The sequence below is a fragment of the Giraffa tippelskirchi genome, chromosome 14, assembly GCF_054371585.1.
Source record: "Giraffa tippelskirchi isolate mGirTip1 chromosome 14, T2T-mGirTip1v1.2.pri, whole genome shotgun sequence".
NCBI classification, from domain to species: Eukaryota; Metazoa; Chordata; class Mammalia; order Artiodactyla; family Giraffidae; genus Giraffa; species Giraffa tippelskirchi.
In genome coordinates, this window is record NC_137288.1 from 16207661 (window position 1) to 16234128 (window position 26468).

General features: G+C 46.2%; 1 protein-coding gene and 1 non-coding gene across 14 annotated transcripts in view; both read right to left on the reverse strand.

Moving 5' to 3' along the window:
- The window catches only part of ATP9B (ATPase phospholipid transporting 9B), a 151369-nt gene that overhangs the window by 52456 nt on the left and 72445 nt on the right, over nucleotides 1-26468 (reverse strand). For all 13 annotated transcript variants that reach the window (XR_014074995.1, XM_081563073.1, XM_081563074.1 and 10 more), the window contains one exon: nucleotides 21129-21205. Coding sequence is in view for 12 of the 13 variants with exons in the window: in XM_081563073.1 (XP_081419199.1) it covers nucleotides 21129-21205 (77 nt within the window). In the remaining variant the exon portion in view is untranslated. The remainder of the gene's footprint in view (nucleotides 1-21128; nucleotides 21206-26468) is intronic.
- TRNAE-UUC (transfer RNA glutamic acid (anticodon UUC)) lies at nucleotides 25642-25713 on the reverse strand. Its single transcript has one exon. It is a non-coding gene; the product is annotated as a tRNA-Glu (tRNA).

Here is a 26468-nt window from a genome sequence, read left to right on the forward strand (position 1 = left end):
GCCATATTTAAAACCAAAAATGAGTATACGTAAATATGCAGAACAGTCTGGCAACTATCTGTAAATTTAATTTAATACTCTATGTACACAACGTACATTAAAATCTATAACACTGAATATTTAAAAACAACAACAATTTTCTAATGGACAGTAATCCTGGTCTTATCTTACAACAGCTCGCATAGCTTACTGGAAAGCCAGGGACGCAAGGTGACTGCACCTTACAAGTCACTGTCATCCGAACGCTATACTGAGTGTGATTTGCGTGCGCTGCTGCCACGTTTCCTGCTGCCATTCGGCTCCTTACTGCTTGTACAATAACGTTCCTTTGCTGGGAAGAGAAAGCGAAAGCCAAGGTGCACCATGTTGTGGCTTCACCAGCAGAGGGCGCTCAAGTTTGACGCTTCCCCCCCCCTCCATTGCTAAAAGCCTGCTTTTCATGAAAGCAGAACTTTGATCTTGATATCAGCCAATTTAGTAAATTTAATACATGTTATCTTAGTCGTATTAATGAAAAAATTACTCTAAATATCTATGTTGCCATGAAGAATCCAAGACAGAATTTATAGACTTTAACATGATAAACTACATACGGGGGGGAAATTTCCTAAATAAAAACTTCTATCAAATAAAGAATCATATTTAAAGATATGACACCCAAAATACTGTAGGTAACCAGTATAGTAGTGTAGTGCTAAGGCTTTTAGAAAAACAGATTTAGATCTACAAATTAAGTCAATAAAGTTGTAACAGCTTATATTAGTGGTTTTGAGATCCTGCATATATTTACCTTATTTTTGTCTTAACAATGTAGTAAGCTATCAGTTTTAACTGGTTTTGCCAAGACCACCCACCAATTCAAAATAATTGCGCCAATAGCCTAAGTTATCCACTGACACCAGAAACTTCAATATTTAACAACATTCATATAAGTGAAATTTGAGGTCAGGCATTTGATTTCAATTTAATCTAATTAAATAAGCAGTTTATTTTGGTAATTTAATATTTACTTTCACAGATATTTTACAAATAGCATTAACCTACTCGAGTTCTTACTATCTAAAAGCACAATACCCATGAGTTTGGGGATTAGTAACTGTGTTTAAAAAAAAAGTCTGGAAAAATCCCAGTAAGAGCAGATTTTTGCGCATGGTCACTGGTGCACTCAGAAACTTTATTTTATATTTCTTCAAAGATTTTGAAAGTCCCCACACTCTTGATAATTCTTTTTTCCCTTGAAACGTGAAAAATATTTTTTTTCTAATAAAAACTCTAAATGGTGCTGATATTTTTAAAGAAAGGCTTTTATTAGGAATCTTAAAATTTTAACAGACTCAGTAAGAAAGGGCTGTAAATCTGCTGAAATATGGGTAGTCATTACCTTTCGTTTTCTGGTGGATTTTTCATACTGAAGAGACTATAGTATTTGCACAGTTTTCTTCTGGGAGGTACGAGCATGTGTGGTTCTTTATTTTCTCCTGCATGTGGCAAGTCCCTTATTTTAAGTATCACTGTGCATATGTGTGTGTTCTAGAAACACCCTTAAGATACACTCTGAAATATAATTTATAAAATATTACTGAATTAGAAAGTAATCTTCTACTTTAAGCACATTAATAATACTGCTGTTAACATCTGGGCTCTGGGACTGCTCGCTGAGAGATGACTGAACACACAGCCAGGGCTTCTCACACTGCTGCACCAGGGTTCCCCGGCACAATGCTTGCCTCCCATGAGAGTGCCCTCTGAACCCTTCAAAGAGCTGAAACAAGTACTTCCTGGCACCCAGAAGGGACACTGCAGCAATTACTCCTGCGACTGGCTTGGAACTGTGGGACCACAGATGATGGGGAAGGCTGGGATTTAGAAGACAGATCAGATCAGAAACATGCCTTTTCCCAAGAAAAGCAAGTGCCAGGCCGACCCCTGGTAGTCCCCCTGGTGGTCCCCCTCGAGCAGGAGGCGTGGGGAACAGCTGGGCAGTCAGGTACCAGACCATTCCACTCCCTGGAGCTTGCCTGGGACACGGCCCAAACAGTTGTTTTGTTTTTTTAAAGGAAGTGAATGAAATTGGGGGTGGTAGTGGGGAACACCCTTTCACCTGCATATTTTCCTAATAAAATTTTGGGAAAGGGAATGGTTAAATTTTATCAGTAAACAAGGTCATTAATTTCCAGTGAAACTTTAATTTCCAGCCCTAAATTTTTTTCTAAGAGGTCATGAACAGATGAGTTCCTGTAACAAAGTCAGAGATTTGTTCAGTGGTTCCAAATGTCACAATCTAAACTCTTCCTTTGGCAAACCAACAAGTAAAACATATTTTTAAAGGTTTGTGCCAGGGAATGTATTAAACATTAGTTGACAATTTTTATATATAATAGATTCCATGAAGTCTGGTTCCATCACGGACTACTTCCATCCCATACACGGTAGTATAAAGTTGTTAATTCTAAGTTACAGTGTGTTAGGAGGCAAAAAGGACGATCAGCAGGAAACACCCTCAACGCCTGCGTGCTGCGTGTGGTAGAGCTAAGTTCAGCATGTTTCACGTCTGGTTCTCTGCGGACGGCTTGGCGCAGCGAGAACCTACACTGCATCACACAGCCCGCGATCAGACGGTGTCACTGGCCCCTGCATCGCTGCTGGAGCTATTGTGTAAATATGTGGGGATTTATGGACCACTTAAGGTCTCCAACCCAATCTCCAGATATCTGGCACCCATCATGACGTAAAACTACTCAGTAGTGTTTTTAAATCAAGAGTCATTAGCTGACGTGACTAGATCTGTGTCTAAGATATTTACTGGAAACAAAGCTATGATCACTGTTTCATTGAACTCGTGAAATTCTCAGTGAAATGCATATCACCTCTTTGTGATCATGCCAAGCACGTGTAAAGATACAGAAACCCTGGCCCTCAGGGCTGCTCTCAGCCTGTCCCTGCTCTGACCCACCACGCGGTTAATAGCAGGTAAATGTACTCACTTCTTAAGGCAGCGCGGGATGCAGGCAGAGGATGGGAGGAAGGGGAAAGGATGAGGAAAGATACTGCCCTGGCCTAACTCCTGGCACCTGACTTTGAATCAATGTCACTTAGTTTTCAAAATCCATGGTTCTCATGATGTGCGAATTTCTTTTGAAAGGAAGACAGAATTTAGCAGATTTACTGAAAATTTTAAATGATTAACATAATATGCTTAAATAAACTTTTCATCTTCTTAATTACCCTTTTGTTAGTAACTATTTAAGAGGTTTATTACTGGTATCTCGGCAAAATGTAACATACTTTAAACCATCTAAAATTTTTGTGATACGTCTTCAAAGGCATTTTATGAACAATTTCATACTTAATGGCTTGTAAGCAATCCCAAGAGTTGGGAATTGTGTGAAAAGTTGCCCAGATTGACAGATAAAGTGAAAAGGTCTGTATTAATTTCCAAATAAAGAAATGCATGGCATGGTATCGCACGATGATTATACTCTAAAGTACCAATTAGAACGCATCAGAAACCAGAGCAAGTTGACACTCTACAATAAAGCAAATAATTTCCAGTTGGAGGGGCAGAAAATGTTAATATGCAATGTTCAAGACTACAAGAATCTTTGTAAAAGGAAGTAGCTAATAAGGTTTAATGATGCATGTCAGGAAGCCTCAGTATGTAGGGAAACACAGCTGGCTTCATTTTGTAAACTATTTGATATACACATCTTTCTAGTTCGCGATTATCAGCTGTGCCAGTGCCATGGGGGACAGCTTAGCCTTCAGATCAGGGCATTCTTCTTGTTCTCTAAATTACAAGTAAAATACATTAATATAATATGGTGCTATAGGCGAATGCTCCGAGCAAAGCTTATCCGCTTGAGGAAGAGGATTAAAGAAGTCTTCTGTAGAATGTCGTGGCAACAATCCCACCAGCCTAATCGGCTGCTGAGCGCCAGGGCCATGAAAACAAATCATAACGTGACAACACACTTGGACTCAGTGAAACCGTAACTTTCACAAGGCGGTCACCACCCTTCCCACCGTGTGTATTAAATGCAAACCAGCTGAGAACTGCTCCTCCTGAGAATGCCCAGCCCGCACTGGGCTTTTTCGCCAGGCACGCGAGCGCAAGCCGGGAGGCCACGGCGGGCTACCTGCTCACGCCATCTCCGCCGAGGGCCTGCCGTGGCAGGTGACAGCAGTGCTCTGCACCAGAGGGCCATCCAGGGTCACTGCAGCCAGCACACCCTCCACAAGGACGCCCTGTGTCAGGCGACTTCTACACCGAAAGCTCTCAGACACAAGTCTATTCAGCCACTGGAAGACAACTGCTAGGTCACAACTCTGATCCCAAATGCGGTCATCACTTGGAGCGCACTGATTTGAAACGTGAGTACACATATTAGCTGTTAAAAACGTGCACCTAATCACGAAAGACGCTGCCCTGAACCAAAAGAGCTAGAGTTCTAGGAATTGGTCGTGAATAGTCTTATGGCAAAACACACCCCAGGTTCTCCCTTGGGGGAAGGCCACTCACACCCAGAGCCAGGAACAGCCGCTCAGTGGGACCTGGCCCCCAGACCCCCAGGCACCTGGCTGATCGCTGAGGCGAGGAAAGGCCCAGGAGCACGGGACAGGCGGGACCAAGAAAGGGCATCAGTGAGCTAGGAAAAGCCTTGGAAATCTCCAGGTGATGTGTCAAGCCTTCTCACTCAAAAATAAAGGCCTAGGATTTTGTGGCCAGGCTGGAGCCAGGAGCCAGGAGCCACGAGATCTCAGACAGACTGTGGCATCTTGACAGGGGAGGCACCATCAGTGCCACGTCAGCACTGGACTCACCTGTCTATGTTCTATGTGAAAAGCACGCTTCAGACAAGCCAACAAAAGGCGTACCCAATTTACTTCAACAGGATTAACTCCACATGAGTAACTAACACAGAAAGCAGCTGCATTTTGGTTTAAATTGTTTATAACTGATCACTTTCTGATTCCTTATGACTTTAGCAATTTGCAAGCCAACGGCCTTCACAATTTGCCAAGTGCTTTTGCATGACTTCTGTTACCTGGTCTCAGTTCCACCTGGTTACAGGTTCTAGTTCGGTCCACAGAGCTGAGGTGTGTGGCCAAGCTCGCAGCTCCTGCCCCTGACCACAGCTGGGCCTCCCTGGCTAGCTGATGTAACCAGAAATGATACTATTTCCACTCTCATCATTACATCTGTGGCTGGAATGTCCATTAACTACACCAACTTCCATCAGGTTCATGAAACGAAGACTGGTCAGATCTTATCAAAATGCTTTCTCTCACTGTTTTTATTTAGCAGTGGTGAAACCTGCTCAACTGGCATCAGCTACTGCACTTTGGGAAAAGAAGGATAAACTACACAAAGTGATAAAACACCGCGGCCACGAGAGCAGAGAAAAGCACGCGCTCCGTGAGGCCGGCATCTTTCTCTGGTGAAGCAGCTCAAAGGCAAAGCCCCTCGTCTGGCCCGCGTGCCCTGTGCAGAGGCCTCTGCCTGGGGGGCTTTCTGCCGCGTGGTACGCAGGCCCAGCAGCGGCCGGCCTGGCGGGCAGAGGCCTCGGAGCTCCGCTGTTCTGGAGGCGGCCGGGTGGGGCACGGGGCTTGTCGGTCAGACACCAGGAGGAGGACGGGCTGAGGTGCCAGACTGGATCTAATGACAAAAAGCACTCCTGGAATTTCAGAAAATGAGCAGCTGAGGAAACAATACACGCACTCACCTAACACAGGAATGCTGACGGAGGTCCACGCAGGAAACCCCGCCCACAGGCTCAGCCTCCGCGTCTGTGACCGCAGACTCAACACTGTCAGTGGGCCACCCAGACGGCAGCCAGAGCCAGCTCGGCGAGACGGGCGGGAAGCCCCCTCCTCCACGGGACGTCAGGCAAGCCCACCACTGACTCTGGGCTGGGGGATCCTGGTTGCACCTGCGGGGCCCTGCCGTGGTCTCTGGCATCATCTTCAGCGAGAGGGGCTGCGGGAGGGCAGGGGTGAGGGGACCCCATGCTCTAGCCTTCGCCTGCTTGGATGTGTTCACTCCAGACTTGGGAGCTTCCAGCCAGGTCCCACCACCCTCGGGCCATCGTCAGCAGGACCGTCCCTGCTCACACCCAGGCCATGTCACCGCCCCACCCCAACGTCTCTCCCGAGTGACAGACCACCACTCCGGACCCTCAATCCCGCGTGGCGGGAAGCATCCTGTGCCTTTACTTCTCGGGCTGGTCTGCCACAGCTAGAAGGCTCGAGCCCGGGGCTGAGGCTCTGGGGCACTCACCTGGCCTGCTGTTCCCCAGGTACCCAGGTCTGTCATCAAGGCGAGAAAGCCCTCAGCCGTTTCACTCTGAGAGTCTCTGCTCCCGTATCGGTGCCTCACGCCTGCTGAGGCCACACACACCCGTGGTGCTCTGTCCCGTTGTGTGTCCCCCCTTTCCATTCTTCTTTCATGTGGCTTCTCGGCCTGAAGTTCCTCTGACGTATCTTCCTGCTCACAGGTCCCGTCTGCGGCCACATCCCGGCTCCTGCAGCTCTCGCGGGCACTGTCGGTTTCTGCTACGCTGACCTCGACTTCCTCGGCATTTCTGCCTCCCCGCTGATGCTCCCGTGCCTGTCCGGGCGTGCTGTCCACTCCCCCTCTCGGGGCCCTTAGCTTGCTGGCCTGACTTCTTCCACACTCCCTGTCTGGTAGCCCCGAGGGCTGCGCCACACCTCAGCCCGGGCCTGATGCTTGCCTTCTCAGACTGCTTGCCCTCCCCTCTGGTCTACAGCTTGTAACATCTGCTCACAGTGGGACACACAGTACTGTCCGATAAGAACCTGGAGAATCCCATGGACGGAGGAGCCTGGTGGGCTACAGTCCACGGGGTCGCAAAGAGTCGGCCAGGACTGAGCAACTTAGCACATAGGCAGTAAGAGCTGAGGTGACGAGCCTCAGTGAGAGGCTCTACGTTAGCCCAGGCGGGACAAGCGTGTCGGCTGCTGCTGCAGCCGTGATGACTGAGGCGGCCAGCTCCTCCGGTGCCCCGAGCGTGCCCCTGCCGACTCTGGGCTCCTGAAAGGCGGCTCCTCAGAGTCCATGTCTTGGGCTCTCTCGGCTGGGGCCCTGCGGGTGTGGAGGTGCAGGGTGGGGAAAGAGCGACTCGCCCAGGTCACCTTCACGGGTGCTTCTCGATCCCAGCCCACAGGGGACCGGGCGGACAAGGGGACGGAGCAGGACGCCCTCCCCAGGCAGATGGGGGACAGGCGGTCCAAGTCCACAACCATGCCTGTCGCTCAGGACCTGCTCCTCACTCTGCCGTGCCTCCCAGAGAAGGAAGGAGCCCCTTTCGGGACCTTGGGCGCGACCCCACACTGCAGCCCCAGGCTGGTGGAGCCGCACTCGCCCTCCAGCACTTCGTCCACACGGCCATGTGGCTTTCCCACAGCTGGTGGCTCAGGGCTCCTGCAGTGCCCACGCAGGGAGGTTGAGGCTGTACCGAGTGTGTCTCTGGCTCTGGGGAACGAGCAGCGATCCTCTGTGCACTCAGCTCTTTCCTGCTGCAGGGCCCGGAGGGACGACTTCTGAGGGTGACACTGGAAGAAGCGACGGTTTCCAGCAGCCGGGCTCCCGCCGCCCCCCACCCCCCACCCCCATCCCAGCTCAGCTAGACGCGGAGGCAGCGCCTAGGCCCGGGGCTGGTGGGGCGGCCAGCCACAGGGGCAGTGCTCTGCAGACACGAGCCCCAGGCACGTGGGGCCTGCGTGCTGCTGCCCCTCAGCCTCCTCTGCATCGCCTCTGAGGGCCCGGACAGCAAAGCGCAGCCGGGGACTCGGGCCCCTGCTTCTCCACTGGAGCAGGACAGCCCTGCTGGAGAGTCACACGGCAAGTCGAAGGTTTGTGGTGACCTCGTGTCCGGCAAATCTCTCTGTGACGTTTCTCTAGCAGCATCTGCTCACTTCATGTCTCTGTCGTGTTTTGGAAATTCTCGCAGTATTTCAAACTTTTTTTATTGTTATCAGACTTGCTAGGGTGATCTGGGATCAGTGACCTCTGATGTTACTACTAAGATTCGCTGAAGGCTCAGATGGTCGGCATTTCTTAGCAATAAAGTATTTGTAATGAAGGCTTGTACTTTGTTTTTTTTAGACATAATGCTACTGAACACTTACTAGACTGCAGTGTAGTGTAAACCTAACTTTCATATGCACTGGGAAACCCCAAATTCGTGTGACTGGCTTTGCTGCAGTGGTCTGGAACCAAGCCCACAACATCTCAGGTATAGAAACTCCAACGCTGAGCACCAGACTGCTGTATTTTTTCTTTATATTAGTATTTTAAAATTCTCAGTTCTCTTGTGCCCCTAACTAGATTGTTCAACATCTCTTAAGTGTCCAGCGTCGTGTCTCCTTCCATAGGCTACAGAGCCCTCGATGTCCAACAGTCTGAAGTGGGTCCCACAGACCTAACGGGCTTTCCACCTCATCTTTAATACCAGCCGTGCTTGGAGCTGTCAGAGCAACTGGCCTCTGTGTCTCTGCTGGGCCCATGGCCCGGGTTCCAGGACGTGGCTCCAGCATCAGCGGCATGGGAGACCCTTGGGGATCAACCCTCAACTGTTTCTTCACCCCCCAGCTCCTGCCACTCCCTCCAAAGCACACAGCCAGCCACACAGCCACTCCAGTCCAGGCCGCTGACCCAGGACACCGGGGTCTCCCTCCGCACAGGGCTGGCTCCCCTCAGCCAGGCCTCCCTCACAAGCTAGAGGGTTGATTTTCAGTGCTCCCCAAGCCCTTATGAACATGAAGCCTATCAAGGTCAAGTGAGTTTCACACCGTCTGTTAATGCGTCTCCCACGTGGACAGAGGGCGACGGCTCCTTGAGGGAGACGCGCCCACACCTGTGTCCTAACTGCTCCGCTCGAAGCCTGACATGGGGCGGGTCTACAGGGGAGCAAGGGCAGCGCCGCAGCAGCGGGCATTCTGGAGAGAAGTGACCCAGTGAGTGGCCGTGGAGCGCCTGCACTTCATTTACTAGGAAAAAACACAACCTGAACATAAACGGTAAACAGAAAGCAACAACGTTCTATCAACAGTAACAGCAGTGACAATGTTCTATCAACAGTCACAGCAGCGACTAGCTGGAACAGCACACGACAACCAGAACTAACAGAGACGTTCAGGTCAGACACCAGGCAGAAGCAGGCTGGGCCAGCAGGGGAGAAACTGGCCTTCCTGGTTGTTAAAAGGATGACCAAGCAACTCACATTTTAGTCTGAAAAACTAATAGTGTGCACTAACAAAATAATGGGCTTCCCTGGTGGCTCAGTGGTAAAGAACCCCCCTGCCGACACAGGAGATGCAGGAGATGTGGGTTCCATCCCTGGGTCGGGAAGATCCCCTGGAGGATCTTGCATGGCAACCCACTCCAGGATTCTTGCCTGGAGAATCCCATGGACGGAGGAGCCTGGCGGGCTACAAACCACGGGGTCACAAGGAGTCGGACATGACTGAGCACGCACACACAACAAAATAATAAACAACATTTGTATACTTCTTGAACTAATTGTAGTCATTCCAGGGGAAAATATTTAAACTACCCTTCAGCCACTTTTAAATCTTACTCTTGAAATCTCTCCTGACGTTACTCTTACTTTGTAGAGGATGTGGACCATGAGGGTCCTGCTTTCTGTCCTTAATGCACCATCTCAGTGTTAAGAGAAAGTACAGTCACAACCTAGCATGCTACACGTCCTTACAAGGACTGAACATGTGAGCTGAATGAAACTGTGCAAATGATGTGATATTTTAAAAGAATCTAGTTTTGTTTTACTTAATTAGCAACCATAAATTACCTTTAAAATTGTTACACTCTTCATTCAGAAAGCCAAAGCTGAGAGCGTTATCTCGAGAGAGGACTGAGTACTAACTAGAGGAAGCAAGGAGACTTTCAGTCCAATTCCCTTCTGCGATCTGCAGCACATGCCTTGGGGACAGAGCTCACTGCTCACGAGGCCAAGGGCACCCACCCTCCCGAAATGAGACGCCACAGTGTCACCACGTTCATCTCAAGTCCGGGGCGAAGGCAGCAACTCAGACTGAAATTAAACCTTGGAAGCAGTCATTTTTTATATCGTTTGGAATTAAAAACATATTAAATCGATCCATTATGAAAATTCTGTTCTCTATATTGTGTGTTTCAGACCATGTCTGTATCTTAAGGCTATGAAACAATTTTTGTAATTGTAATAAAAAAACAAATTATTGACTTTAACTTAAGAAAATTGTTGCTCAAATGACTAGATATTCATCCAGAACAAAACAAATCCTTCTCTGAAGTGTATGGTACACCAGTTGCTCATTTCCACAGGTTAATGAACTGTAGGTAGCGATGTTACATCTGTCATTTTTCCTGTGTCTCATTTTTACGCCTTTTTTCACAGCCCTGGGAGGGTTTCCATGCTGCACCTAACGTGGCGTCAGCTGTCAGCACTACTGCAGCAGAGAAGAGGCCTCCTCCTTCACACCAGCACTAACAGGCAAGTGAGCAGAAACCTAGGGGTGACTCTGAGCGTGAAGACACACATCTGAGTTCTAGTCCCAGCTTCCTAAGTGTGTCCGTTAACTCTGAAATCACTTCACTTGCAACATTTGAAAAAACTATCCTTAATGCCAGCAGAGCAAGTGCCATCTAAAGTAGTCATTTATTAACTGTTTACCTACTTGGGCAGTAAGTGCATTTTCAAAGTTCTAGGAACAAACATTTTTGCTGTGCCACTGCATAAAACACACAAAAACTGTGTGTTAAAGGACTTCGAGAATTTTCAATCTGAGACCCTGCTTTGCAAAAGATCCCCAGTGTTCTCCTTACTGCTGCAAGTGGTAAATCCTTCCTTCTTCCCCCACTAAAAAAAAAAGAATTTTAAATCTTTTGAGTGTTAGGTGCAACCTTTCATAAATTCATAACTTTTAATGTAAATAATTCCTCTGCTTTATCTGTTTTGAAAGTATAAACTTTTGTAAACTAAATCAGCTTCAAAAACTAAAAATAATCAAACAGGATTGCTCAGCTGCAGTTCTGTCTGTAACGGGATTTCGCTGGCTTGCTCAGAAATCTCAGCGTTTCAAGGGAAGCAAAAGGGCTGCAGGTGCTCCCCAGTGGTACCTGCTCCTCTGCGGCCCCATCAGTATCTCATTACAGCTGCCTCTCTGGCCTCTCCTGGTCAGAGCAGACATTCCCAGCACTCTTTCCTTCTCCAGAAATGAAGTGACTCCACAACCTGCACTCAGTCTTCAGCATATGGACCCTGGTCTTTTGAGGTCTTGTAGCATAAATTCTCCGAGAAGGCAATGGCACCCCACTCCAGTACTCTTGCCTGGAAAATCTCATGGACGGAGGAGCCTGGTAGGCTACAGTCCATGGGGTCGCTAAGAGTCGGACACGACTGAGCGACTTCACTTTCACTTTTCCCATTCATGCATTGGAGAAGGAAATGGCAACCCACTCCAGTATTCTTGCCTGGAGAATTCCAGGGATGGCGGAGCCTGGTGGGCTGCCGTCTATGGGGTCTCACAGAGTCGGACACGACTGAAGCGACTTAGCAGCAGCAGCAGCAGCATAAATTCTAAGGAGCCCACTCTTCAGTCCACAGAACAAACTAACCCATCCTCATTAACTAACCTGAATTAAGACAGCTCACACAGTACCCAGCACTGTTAACTAACAGGATGCAGCTGGTCAGAAGTGAAGCACCCAACAGACTGTGAGCACCCCCATCAGACCAAATTCCTTTTGTATCTCCTCTCCCTTTAATCAAGCAGCACCGCAATGCAGAAGCGAACCTCGTAGGTAAGGGCACGCCGGGAGGGATAGACCCAGAAGGGCACTGCCAAGGCTGCCTCATCCAGAAGTCTTCCCAAGATGTCGCCACCAGACCAAAATTTAAAGTATTAATAAGCAAGTATTTCAACTAGCATATTTTACTGAAGCTTTCTACAGAAGGCACTGTTCACCGGTGGAGGGGACTAATTAACCTTCACTGGTACATTTTGGGCTCGTTATCCTATTGTCTCTTGAAAATATTACTAAGAAATACACTGGCACACCAATTACAATTTACATTGTAATTAATTGATCCTACTAATAAATTAACATTTATTACATTGTGGTAATTTATCTCATAGAAGTTTTATATTCTAATTGGGTTCAAATAACAGGGTTCAAAAAATTTCCTTCTGACTTGAATGCCTCAAAAAAAATTTTTGATTTTGATGGTATTAAGCAGTTTAAGAAGAAGCCACACTGAGCGAAGTAAATCAAGAGAAAGACAAATATATTATATTGCTTATATGGCGAATCTAAAAAAATGGTACAAATGAACTTATTTACTAAACAGAAACAGAGTCACAGGTGTAGAAAACAAACATATAGTTACCAAGGGGGTAGTCAGGGGAGGGATAAATTGGGAAATTGGGCCTGATATATACACACTACTATATATAAAATAGATAACTAAAAAGGACTTACTGTACACAGGGGACTCTTCTCAATACTCCATGATGCCCTACACGGGAAAAGAATCTAAAAGAGTGATGTATGTATATATATAACTGAGTCACTTTGCTGTACAGCGGAACACAACATTGTAAATCAACTCAATTTCAATAAAATTAAAAAAAAATAAACAAACATAAAAAACCCAAGCCTTTCAGAAATGTTTGGTGTGAATAACTGTCCCTCAAAAAGAAATCTTAGGCAGTTAGCAAATTACAGTGGGAAAAGTCAAACTCACGTGATATATTTTAAAGTTTTGCAAAAGGAAATTATTAGATGACAATGATAATTACACAAGGGAAAAGTAAGCTATTTAATTTCATGTTAAATGTATCATATACATGCTCAGTTAATGCAGTTGTAAAAAAGAAAGTTGGGTATAGTTGCTACTCTAACGTCAACATACTGGAGTTTCTTTTAAAAATGATATCCAGAATACATTTTTAGGTGTGTGAAAAGACAATTAAGTTGAAACCAGATGTGTTTCTGAGGAATACACTTATTTTTAAATTATTGGTTAGAAAACAGTAACTATGGAGGGGAAAACCATGACCCACTGCTAACTACTGTGACTATTCAGTACACGTGTGGGCACTGCGCAAGAGGCTGAGGCGGCAGCGGTACCAGGACGAGGCAGCACGGAGCCCCGGGCTGCCTCTGGAGCGGGCACCAGACCAGCATCGCCAGGGCCCAGGGGTGGCAGCAGGCTGGGCACTCCTACACACCAGCCGGTGGGCATGGGGAGGGGCTGGGCTGGAACTCGGCCTCCACGCCCCTGCTGGGGTCCTCACCCACGAGCATCCCAAGGACAGGCACCCCGCACACCCTGCCAGGGGCAGCCAAGTCTTCCCCTAGCCAGCTTCTCTAAAAAATCAGGAACCACGGTGGGGGTCGAAGGGTCCTGCCCATCCCCCATGCCTTCCCACACAGCAAGCAAATCAAATGACCTTCCCTTCTCTTCCAGCTGACCCCTGGCTTCGAATCTTCCCCAACCAAGTCTGCTTCTGAACCCACACTGCTCATGACCTGTTTGTCTTCATGGTGACCACGAAGGGAACCCCTCTGCGTAACAACCTGGGCGCTACACCCCAGGTACCCACCATGGTCCAGGGGCTGCCAGCCCTCCTGGGAAGGTGCAATGTACCGTGAGAATCTGAAAACAACAGGAGAACCTCATCTTCCTCTGCTGTCTTCATTCACAACACAGTCATCCATCCACTCTGGTTCCACCCAGAAGGTTTGCAAGTTGCTCATTTTCTATCTCACTACATCTTTCAGACCGTATTTCTCACCCACACTGAAAGGCCTTCATCAGAAATGCTCCTGGGAGTGAGTTTTGTGAGCTTATATAAATTAAAATGGAAATGTCATGATAAACCAGTCATCACAAGTTCCACTTATTTCTAACCGTTTTCATGGCCCCAGGACAAGGAATCAAGGATTTCAAAATACAAAGGCACTTATGAAAACACTTATTTGCTTCTTGAATAAACTGGAATTCTCTGTTAAGAAACTGATTATAGGGAATTTAGTTCAGAAATAATGACGTTGTTGTTGTTCACTCAGTTGTGTCCGACTCTTTGCGACCCCACAGACTGCAGCACGCCAGGCTTCCCTGTCTTTCCATATTTCCCAGAGTTTCCTCAAACTCATGTCCGTTGAGTCAACAATGCTATCCAATCATCTCATCCTCTGTCGCCCTCTTTTCCTCCTGCCCTCAATCTTTCCCAGCATCAAAGTCTTGACACACTATCAATTAGTGCTTGCTTTATACACAACAAAGGATGAGTAAGACCTCATTCAGAAATTACATAAAAACTTAAGTCTTTTTGGTGGTACAAAGTATTTAAATAACAAATATGCTGTTGTTTCCTGTTTAGAACACCTGCCTTACAATCAAATTCATATTTAAAAGGAACCAGGGCCTGAACGCAAGGTTTCCGGTTGAGATGTTCGCTGTACACTCTGATAGAGCATCATGTCTCAGAGGTTATCATTAGGACTGCTTCTTCATTCAGCGTCTTGCCTCTGTACTGCTTTCCTGAAATTATAAGTTTATTTATATTCAGAGTGCGGATGAAGAAACACAACTTTTAATTGTGAGCAGCTGTAATATCCGAGCGTGCGGCTGAGCAAGTGTAGTGAGGCAGTGTGTGCCGTCACAGCTCCGAGGGCCACACGGGGTCTTGTCTACGTGCCACTGAATTACTTTATTGGAGGTTTGTTTCTCGAGTTAATCTTCTCCTGATGAGGCTTTGAAACACTATGATTTGTTAATATTAATACAGTTATCCAAAAATAGCACTCCCGAAGCCTTTCTATCTCTGTGGATTGACTGTAATACCATATTCCACAACACGTAGCTCTTTTGTGAACCACATGATCCCATTTTTAAACAAGTATTTAAATCCAAAAATATTTTATTACTCAAGAAGGCAACTATTAAAACAATTAAGGGGTGCAGTGATTGTATGTAACCACAAGAAGAGAGTAATGTCTTTCTACTGTAAAATTTTAATATAAATCAACACAACTTTTAAAATATTAATAAACTGCCCTTTTAAAAATAAAAGAGCTAGTCTCAAAACAGTCTTTGATATTTCAACTTGCAAAGTACACCATGGCTGATCCTATTTGGGCTCTATTATCTGAAACGCCTCTACAACCATTCAGATAAAAGAAGAGGCTCTAATTCACATAATGGCACATATCACCTGTCGGTCTGTCAATGAGACGTTTGAAAGCATCTTTTTATTAGAAACACAAATCAATATGCCCAAGGGATTATAACTGCTAGAAGCAATCTGTATTATCATTTCATCCTTGCTGTTCTTGCTCTGAGCAACTTATTATTATGAATGGCATGAAAATGGCAACCTGTCACAATTGATTTTTCTTAACCTCCTGCAAGAATTTTTCCCTCTTAAATGTAATCAAGTATCATCTTATTAAATATATCTCAAGCTAGGTTTTATAAAGCAGTCCATTACTCTAGTTGTATTCCTTATAATTTAAAATTTCATCAAATATTACTGTAAAAGTAACTGCTTCATAATATAAGCTTTTGATTTGTTCAAAGATTTAAAACATAATTTTTGAATTTTGTGTGGACCCCAATCCCTGCTTCTCATCTGCCTCAGTGAGCACTACAAGGGGAACATTCTGACTCCGAAAAGGAGCTCTAAGAATTTCTCTTTTAGAACTTTGCTCCACTCTAATTACATTTTAGGATTTATTCTTAATCCCGTCTGAATAAAACATGCTACATTTTAAACAGTATTTTAATAAGCTCCTGCAATAAGGATAAAATAGTATTTCTGATTATAAAATTATCAAGTTGGATTTATAGAACCAATTTCAAGGCCATTCTAGAAGGATGAATTTAAGCAGGATGTCTGTGAGTCATGGAATTCAGTTACAGCCGATAAACCTACACAGGATCCTCATTTATCGGACTGCGGTGTCCACTCAGGGGCAGTGGCTCTCCGTCTCTGATGTGTGTCAGAGACCCCAGAGGTATGGACTGGGGAAGTCTAGGGGTCGGGGGGACTTCAGTTGGATCATTGCCTGGATGGGAAGCTGATGTCACCAACCCAGGGCCACTCAACCTGGGGTGCGGGTCAGGGGCCAGAGTAAGGCAGGAGACTCAGCCCCGGAAGGCGCCAGGCTCCCTGCTGTATAAAAGGACACCCTTGGGATAAAACCCCATGACATCTGCCACCACAGTGATGAACCCGGTGGGCACCTGTGTGAAACCTAGTTCAGGTCCATGGGTGACTGCACTCCTCTCCTCCTTTGCTGTCTGAAGTTGTCTTTAAAAAAGCAGCTGGAGAACAAAACAGACAAAATAAAGACAAAAAGGAGAGTGGCTCCCACAAGGCTTTGGACGCTAGCTGAGTACATAACATTTAAAGTATATTTTATGAAATAACCAGTACTAAACGGTCAAATGATCTAACATGCATCTAGGAGGGTATTTTACACAGCACACAGGGTGGTCCACAAGAAGCCCAGCCTCAAAGGGGAACTGATCCTAACATTCCGAGGGCTGCAGAGAGTGCCTGGGGGTACTGCTAGAGAGCTCAGGGCTCCCCAAAGATGGACCCCTGTGCCGTGCGCAGAAGCCTGGGAAGAAGGGCCTCATGAGTGGGCGTTGGTACTGAGAGTGATGATGTACAGTGTCGTAACCCACAGGGCAGTGGGGCACTGACCTCGCTGCCTGCTGGGGTCGGTGGGCAGCTACTGTCTCTGATGTGGGAAGCCGTCACCCCTCTATTCCTCAGATGCTCCCACCTGACAACCTGAAACTGTGGACCAGACCATTCTTCACTTCTGCTCTGGGGCTCTTGACCATCAGCCTGAGAAGACCCCATTCTCGCTACTGGCTCCACCAGAACTCTAAGATGCGGCTGGGTCTCAGTAATTTAGGGGCCTGAATGGTTGAGCTATAATCTTCTCAATGCTTTTAGGAACTGTCTCAAACTCTTATCCTGTTCTGCATCAATTTCACTACATCAATTATCATCACTAACTTTCCCCTAAATTAGCACAGTGCTTTAACTGTAGTAGTTTTCATCCTAGGAACTCAGAGCAGTTAAAAATTTGCATGACCCTTCTGCATTCACGATAATGAAGGCAGGAAATAAATGAAATATGGAGTAATGGGGAGGGGGAGAGCAGGGAGATACTGGCTGATTAGTTGATGACTGTGAATCTTTATTTTGATTTTTATTATTTTTTACTGAGGTACAGCTGATTTACAGCGCTGTGTTAGACTAGGTCTTCAGCAGAGTGATTCAGTTATACATCCATATATGTAGTCTTTTTCGGATTCTTACACAATATTGAATAGAATTCTGTGTGCTATATGGTAGGTCCTTGTTGGTGACATACAGTGTGTGTATGTTAATCCCAACCTCCTCTTTTATCCCTCACCCCTCTCATCCCCCTTTTGTAACCATAACTTGGTTTTCTGTGTCTGTGAGTGTAAATATTTTTTTACAAAATCAAAGAAGCCAGGCCATATTTTAGATGGTAATTGTTCTCCATATTACAGTATATAATTTCCCATTAAGAAATTATGTTTGTATATTTAAATTACTAATCAGATGCCTATAAAACATTCTTCCAAAAAATATTTTCCCTCTTTATAAACTAGGACTCTCTCTTCTTTTATTGGAAGCATTAATAGTTTTGTGATATTTTCTCACCAGAAACAAAATCAATACAATCTTTTCCCCATGGAGGCACCGGTCAGTTTGTACCCCCACGGCTCCTCCGTTGCTTTGGGCCCTGCCTAGAAGCACGCTCGGTCTTCCCTGCTCGCCGTCGGCCGAGCGTCCCGCGTCAGGGCGCTCCTGGCCGCCCTGCACCCGGACGTGTCTGTGCAGGATGTTCACTCCCTGCTCCTTTGCCTGCCGAGCCTGCCCAGCCCCTCAGCTTCTCATCCCCAGGGCGTCCATGGCATCGACCCCAGGGCGTCCATGGCCCGCCAGAGCTCCAGACACGCCTTCCTCTCACCTCTCCTCCGCCTCAGCCCTTCACGACCGGCACCTGTAGGCTCTGTGCGGTTCCTCACTTCTCTTTCCAGCTCCGTGTGAAAGGCCTGGAAGCTCGCTGTAACCACACTGCGGGTGGGCGGCAGTGCGTGTCATTAAACATCCCCAACTCTCCCTCTCTCAAGGCTGGGGCAGGCTGTAGGGCCCCCGGTCACTCCAGCGCTCAGGCCAAGGAAACACAGCTGCACTGCTGACGGCCAGACAGGACACAGCGTGTGATCTGCCATGCCAGCTTCTTCTTATCCCCACGGTCACCGACGTGTGTTTCCAGGAGAGGCCCATGAGGGGCCGCACCGAGCAGAGCAGCTGCCCACGCGTCAGACGTGTACACGAGCAGGGAGGAAAAGTCTGGTGTGTGCCCTTCCACCTGACACTCGATCCCTCAGTGTCCCCACAGACACTCACTCGCCGGGCAGCTCTCAGAGGGGATGGTTAGGAACAGCGTGGCTTCCCTGAAGAAGTCCGAGGAAAGTCAAAGCATTTTAAATGTTACTTTTTGTTTCCACTAGGTTTCTGTGAAATCCAGAAGTGTGCTGGTTTAGGAAGCTACTGAGATGTAGTTTGCAAATAATAACATCTTACAAACACTGAACATCATTTCTTTCTTCCCTTCTCTGTTTAAGATTCAAACACTATACATTCTTTTCATTCGACACATATCAACTCACCCTAAATAAATCACATCAGCTACTTTTTGCCCACTGTAGCATGCTTGTAACATTTTCCTGAATTTTATTCTTATAAACCTAGCATTTAACACTTAGAAAGATTTAATGACCTATGCACATTGAGAGATTTTATTTCTCTCCTAAGATGATTCCTTGATTTATAAAACTGTTTCCATGTCAAGCTGGTGCTCCACCACCCAGAGTGTCTTTCGGGAGAAGCAGCTCCGCGCGGGCAGGGCAGGTCCCGCTCTGCAGCCCGCCGGCTCCATCTGCCCTGGGGGCCACTGTGCAGGCTCCCGACACCACGTGCACAGCCTGTGGGCAGCTGGGAGCATCGCGAAGGCCTCCCACCAGAAGGGCTGCAGCAAACGCTGGCCAAGCCCCGGGAAGGTGCGGCCACAGAAGGGACACATCTGCTCCCCGTGAGGCCGACAAGTGCCGAGCAAGGGTCCGAGTCCAATCCCGCAGAACCCCCAAGACGCTTTTCCTAACCCCGAGGACACTGAGAAGGCTGTCTAAAACCAGGAGGAGGAGGACAGGAGGAGCAGAGGAGAGGGGGAGGGCAGACACGAGGCCTGACGGGGCGGGAGCTATTCGGGGGTGTGTCCTGACTGGCTGCGGGGCTTGGGCACTCATTTGGACCTAACATTTCACCTCCAAGAAAGGTAATAAGGAGAGGCAACGTTTACCGAGTGCCCAGAGGCAAAGAGCTGGTCAGTGGCAACACCCAGATTCTAGCCCAGGCTGGCCAGCCTCCAGGGTCAGAATTCTTAACTGCATCATAAACCCAGGAAAGGTCACTGGCACCCAAGGGAACCGCTCACTGAGCCGACACCAAAGGTGACCTGAGAAAAGAAGTGACTGTGGGCAGACAGTGAGAGTGACAGAGGTGAGCTGCACTGAGGGGTAAGGGAGAATAAGGAAAGTTGTATTAAAGAGTTTCAAGACTTTAAAGTTAAAATTTAAAACTAATTTATCCTCAAATAGCATCATAAATGTAAAAGTAAAATGAGGAAAAAACCCTAGAAATCATACATGCATTATTAGACATCCTAGTTTTGCCTACTGAAGAAAAGAAAAACACCGTATTTGCTGGAAAACACATATAACTATGTATGTGATGCTAACTCTTGTCATTAGTAAAATAATTTATTTTTAAATAATTTAACTCTATTGCAGAATTACTGACAGGTATATCTGATTTGCTCAAATTAAGTCAAAGTCTATAAAACTTGGTTTATATAAATTGACAGAGATTTATTTCTCCGCATTATCAAAATCAGAATTCCTAGTAAAACAACAGTAGCACAACCTTTTTCTTTGACTTCAGTAAACATGTGCTAGGCAGACATGGAGCCCTAACAGACACAGAGATATGAGCGCCATCGACCTCACTGGCGACTCCTGCTCTCAGTCACCGCCAGTCAGCGGCTCTGCCAACGGCCCAACCATTCAGAGTCAGGGATGCTTTGCTAACTTCTGAAGGGTTAACTATTTTTTAAAATAGTATTTAGCTGAAAAAATGAGATACATCCTGTCCTAAAAGGTATCTTCTCAAAGAATGATTTCATTTCTATTGCTCGGTTATAAAATTTCCTACAGAAGACAAGCTCTCCTGTTAATTACTCACAAAGCAGGAGCAGCTCCATGAGAGGACTTTTTGTTCCACTCAGATACACACAAATTATATTTCAAAGAGAAATGAGTAAAATGCAGTAAGAAAGAGCTTCTCATTCAGCAGATATTAGCACATATTATGACTTGATACAAAACAGGTTATTCAGATAATAACTAGTGAGAATTCAAACGAACTTTTGGTTATGATTTAACTTATATACACAATGACTACATAAATAACAATTTTAGGACTATAATAGGAATATAATTTTAGGAATATAATCTAGCAGTCTTTAAAACTAAAATCTCGTTTTCAACATGCTTCTGAAATGGAAATAACTTAAAACTACTTTAACAATACACTATCAAGTTAAATACCATAAAAACATTAATACAGATTCATTTTAAAAGTGAACCATCAACATAAAAATAGAGTGCAAATTATAAAATAAATAGATTGAGGAGAAATTAAAAGACCCATAATCAACTGTTAAAGTATGGGCAAATTATATATACAACAATGAAAATTTAAGAGACATATAAAACTCTGATTAAGCAAAGAAAAACAGTTCTGAAAATTCTTCCAGACAAGCTTGGTGTTACACAGAGAATCCATGTCCCAGATCACCGACACAGGAAGCTCTGCTCCTATGACATGCATGAAGCTAACACGACTAAGCTGCCCGGAACCACGTGTCCTCTCCCAAGGAAAGTGGAGGCCGCTTATTAAAGCAGTCAGTCCTCCATCTAACCTACCTTGTTCTTTGGATTTGATGTGTTCATGACACTTCTAGTCTCTTTTCCAGTATAGATGACCACACCTATTACAGTACCTGCAAAACACAAAAGTGGCCCTTACAGAGAAACCTGAACGGTAAGCACAGAGGTAACACCTCCTAGGTAATCGTTCTGATGGAAAATAACAATTACCATTTGATTCTATACATATTTATCTAATAGCATATTTAATTTTGGTGGCTCAATAAAATCTAATCTTAACTTTAAAAACAGACTTTGAAAAACTCAACTGATTTCTTATGCAATGAAAATGCACTAATACTCTCTTCGGTAACAACAGAAAATGTGACAACAGAAGTTGTTGTTCACTAATGCCTACTAAAATGATAACTTGAACACCGAAGTTACACTGAGAGAGTCTACATTAAACTGATCAAACTTGTGACAACAAACAACATGGCACCAGGTGAGCCATTTCCTCTGAACAGGAGTCTGAGAGCATCTTTCCACTGTGAAGATTCAGGACAACCAGGTACAAGAAACTTTGTGGACATTTCAGCACGCAGACAATGAAAACCGTAAGAGAAATATCATAAAGACAGTATTTGCTTTAGAATTTGTATGTCTCTTTTACTCACATCTCCGGAAAGTTTAGTTTTCTAATCATACATGTCAGAAAGAAATTGTTAACTTTGTGCTCTATCAAACTTAAAAGAATAATAAAATACCCCAAGAATGACCTATAGATTACAAAGGCTCAGATCCGAGGTACTCATTTCTGAAATATCAACTTAAAAACCATGGGGATGTCCCTGGTGGTCCAGTGGTTGAGAATCCGCCGTGCAGTGCAGGGGACACGGGTTCGGTCCCTGGTTGGGGAACTAAGATCTCACGCCGCAGGGCAATCACAGAGCATGAGTGAAAGCTGGCTCAGTCATGTCCGATACGTAACCCCAAAGACTATACAGTCCATGGAATTCTCCAGGCCAGAATACTGGAGTGGGTAGCCTTTCCCTTCTCCAGGGGATCTTCCTAAAAATGCAAGGAAAATCCTGTGGGCTTAAATTAAGGCCTGAGGCAGCCAAATAAAAAAGTGAAAATATCAAAAAATAAAAACATGGAAGTCTATTTCTTGAACTGCTGCTATGAGTAATTTATATTCCTAACTTTCACAAAATTTGAAGGTGGGAAATACAATTGAGGTGAGAAAGACAATGTCCATACTACTGACTGAAGTCAACCGCTCCACAACTAAGCATGTAATTATAGAGCCTCTGCTGCCACGTTACTGCAGTGTGTGGAATCCGTGGCGCTGAGGCAGAGCCTGCGGGGCAGATGCGGCCGTGGCGATCTCGGGTCCACGGGACCACGACAGATGCTGTCACTCATCCCTCCACACTGTGAACAGCCTCTTCCATAGAACCCGGAAAGACAGAAGATGCCAGGTACCGCTCAGCGTGGTATCTGCCAAGGTCCAATCTGCTCCTTCTTAGAAGCAGCATGCCTTTGTTCCCTTTTTAACTGAAAGCCCCTGGCAAAGCTGGGAGGCTTGCATTTACTGTGGTCTCGAGCCCTGTGTCGGAGAAGGCAATGGCACCCCACTCCAGTGCTCTTGCCTGGAAAATCCCATGGACGGAGGAGCCTGGTAGGCTACAGTCCATGGGGTAGCTAAGAGTCGGACATGACTGAGTGACTTCACTTTTACTTTTCCCTTTCATGCACTGGAGAAGGAAATGGCAACCCACTCCAGTATTCTTGCCTGGAGAATCCTAGGGACGGCGGAGCCTGGTGGGCTGCCATCTATGGGGTCGCACAGAGTCGGGCACGACTGAAGCGACTTAGCAGCAGCAGCAGCGATCCCTGTGTGACTATGGGCTCCCACTCTGCCAACGGCGGACACAGAGAGTGACCGATGAGACCTGCACGGAGTCTGGGCTCCACCAACGGGCCTATCAGGGGAGAAGCAAGACCACAGGAGGTGAGGGGGAGCCAGCCCGCAACAATGCCCCTTGAGACCAAAGTCTGGATCACGAGCTGCAGGCTGGTACCTGTTCTCTTCCCCCAGTTCCTGCCTCTCAAATTCCATCCTACTTTTCTGTCCGAGCTCTCCGGTCCAGTCTCTAAGGACACCCGAGGGGAAGGGGTTCTCCTGCTGTCTGACCTCTGATACTAAACTTTCTCCGGAGCAAGAGCGTTGCAAACTACATGGTACAGGTTCTATTTTTAAATTCCTAACTGGTCATGAAGACTAGTTTTGTAAAATAACACATCAATAAATTATCGAGAAACAAATAAAAATCTTTGAGACAACATTATGTCCCAATTTTCTTAACATTAAATTACTTCATTAAATTCTTATATAAGTTTTCAAATATTTACTCTCACTTTATTTATCACTATCAGTATCAGCCTGGACGCAGTCTGGGCACACACGCCCAGTGGTCCTGCTCTGGGACTCCCGCTGAACCTGTCTGGCACACACGCCCAGCGGTCCTGCTCTGGGGCTCAGCCTGGACCCCATCTGGGCATACATGCCCAGCGGTCCTGCTCTGGGACTCCCACTGAACCCATCTGGGCAGACACGCCCAGCACTCCTGGTCTTGAGGACTCGTTCTTGCTTCCAGGCTCAGCCACTTATGATCGCATGCTCACATCCACCTGCCACTGAAACATGGTGGGTTCCTGGCTCTCTGAACCAACAAGGGGAAGGAACATGGGCCCCTGGGAAGTCCATTTGTCCTTCTCTGGTGCCCTCAATCCTTGTGTCTGTCTGTCAACTTTAGTCCTTGCTCCCAGACGTTCAGCTCCTACAAGGAAGGAAGACCTGAGTTTACTCCACCAGGAAGTAACTTGAATTCAATTGACACATTTAAAAAAAAATTTTTTATTGGGGTATAGATGATTTACAATGTTAGGGTTAGTTTCAAGTGCACAGCAAAGTGAATCTGTTATACATATATTGATAAATAAAACAAAATGATAAATAATTAAATAAACCTATCTATTCTTTTTTAGATTCTTTTCCTGTACAAACCATTACAGAGTATTGAGCAGCATTCCCTGTGCTATACGAGAGGTCCTTACTAGTTATCCATGTTATGTATAGTAGTGACTTTAACTTTCGAAGAATAAGATTTTTAAAAATTCTGGTCTTTCCTTCTCAATTTGTAGTCAAGTGAAAGAAGACAAGAGTTCTTATATTATTTCTGGAAGTCCAAAGTATTTTAAGCATACTTCAGTATATGGGAGTTAGGTAATATAAAATAAAAATTATTCACATTAATAAGGCTTTTAAATAGTCAAGCATGTGTTAAAAGATTTCAAATTCATGAAAAAAGTTTGCATTTTAAAAATGCCTGAACAGAAATTAAAATTAAATGTGCTTTATTTAAACTTTTGGAATGGATGGTTTTAAACAACCTAAACAGTCTCTCAGAAGATAAAATACTCCAGCAACTGTACTCTGTACCTTAATAAGAAAGGGTTACCTATGCAGTAATTATATTATGATGCCTAAGTCTGTGTCTGCGATGCCACAGTTCACAACTGGGAGCTACACCACCTGCCAAGGTCACACTGAGAGTGAAGGTCAGGAGAGAAATGGTGTGCACAGGGAATTATCTGGGGCTCATAAGTCCAGTTCTTTGAGAAGTACACAAGTCACTAGGACTGTGGACCAGTCGAAACAGTCTAACATGCAGGAACAAAGATGAAATGGATTTATAAAGAAAGAGAATCTTCATATATCTTTGTAAATAAACCCAATCTCGATCCTTTATAAGAATACATATCAATATAATGGAAAAAAAAATAGTATGCAACACCTAGATGCAGGAAACGTAAAATCTGTGACCAGGTACCTAATTGTGGATGCTGTGGTGTTTCCCATAGGTTATGACATGCTAAGCACTGAAGGTGAAGGCCTGGACTCCAAGTCTGGCCCAGCTGCCCGCAGGCTGGGGACGGGCCCCTGCTGATGGCGGTGGCATCTGAGCACAGCTCTGCACCCGGGACTCAGGAGGGACCTCTGAGGTCTTTCAACGTGCGCAATCTTTACCTCCTCTCTCTTTTCACTAAGAAGTCATCATGACAAGAAAAGTAATACTTTCTCCCCTCCTCTCTGAAGGAACAAGTGTTCTCCTGCAGGAGCAGCCTGTCGACTGTGTGCACACACTTGCATTCAGACACACACAGAACGCCCTGCTCCGCGTGCTCGGCACACAGGCCTGGACCTCTGTCTTCAGCCTGCAGGGCCCCTGGCACGAGGCCTCCGTCTGGTGGTCAGTGCCGAGTGGTCAGGCTCCAGCCTCGCTGCGTCCTCTCCGTTGGGCACATCCGTCTGTTTTTACATCTAGCTCATGTGTCCCTTTCACAGAGAAGCCTTCCAGACCCCAAGAGGGGAGCTTTTCACTTGTTTGTTTTCAGGGCACCCTGCTCTCTTCTGAGACGTTCAGCAAAGCTCAGATGATTTGTCTCATTTTCTTTCTTTTCCTTTTGTTTTGGCTGCACCGTGCAGACTGCAAGATCTTAGTTCCCCAACCAGGGATCGAACCTGGGCCCCAGCAGTGAAAGCACTGAGTCCTAACCACTGGACTGCCAGGGAACTGACTTTGTCTCATTTCCTTACTGTCTTTCTCGCCATGAGCTCCTGAGGACAGGATCAGTAAGGACTCCGGCACACTGGTCTGGAGCAGAGACCCCACACAAAGCCCCGGGGTGGGGGGCGGGGGGGCTGCACTGGTGACGGATGCCACGACAGACAGTCCCGCATCCTCCCTGCTAGCACCCCGACGTTCCCGGCTGCTGCCTCCTGGTACCATCCACAGGGCCAACCACCTTCTGAAAGGGGGAAGCACTTAAGAGTGTCACACCTCTCAGAGAAATCCACTTGATGAAATGCGTACGTAAATGCCTCCTTGTTTGACCACTAGCAAAAATATCAGAGTGGGTTGCCATTTCCTCCTCCAGGGGATCTTCCCTGACTCAGGGACTGAACCCACATCTCTTGCATCTCGTTCACTGGCAGGCGGATTTTTACTGCTAGCATCACTCAGGAAGCCCTAAAAATACACCAACATACCCTCATTTCACATGAAAGAACCTGCATTCTGGCCCCTAAAGGGCAGATCCGATCCACCCTGTCAGGCCCCTGCCTCATCTAGCACTTCCCCCCACAGACAACCCACCACACCAACCCCTCGTGTTCTGTTAGATGGATGAGCAGTGTAAGATCCCTCTAAACTCACCACCTGCCCCCCACCCCTCACCGGTTCTGCTGCACCACCTTCTTGAAGGCACACTGACAAGTCTGTCATGAAACAGGTGTCAGAACTCTCTCCCCATAAAGGAGCAGCCTCC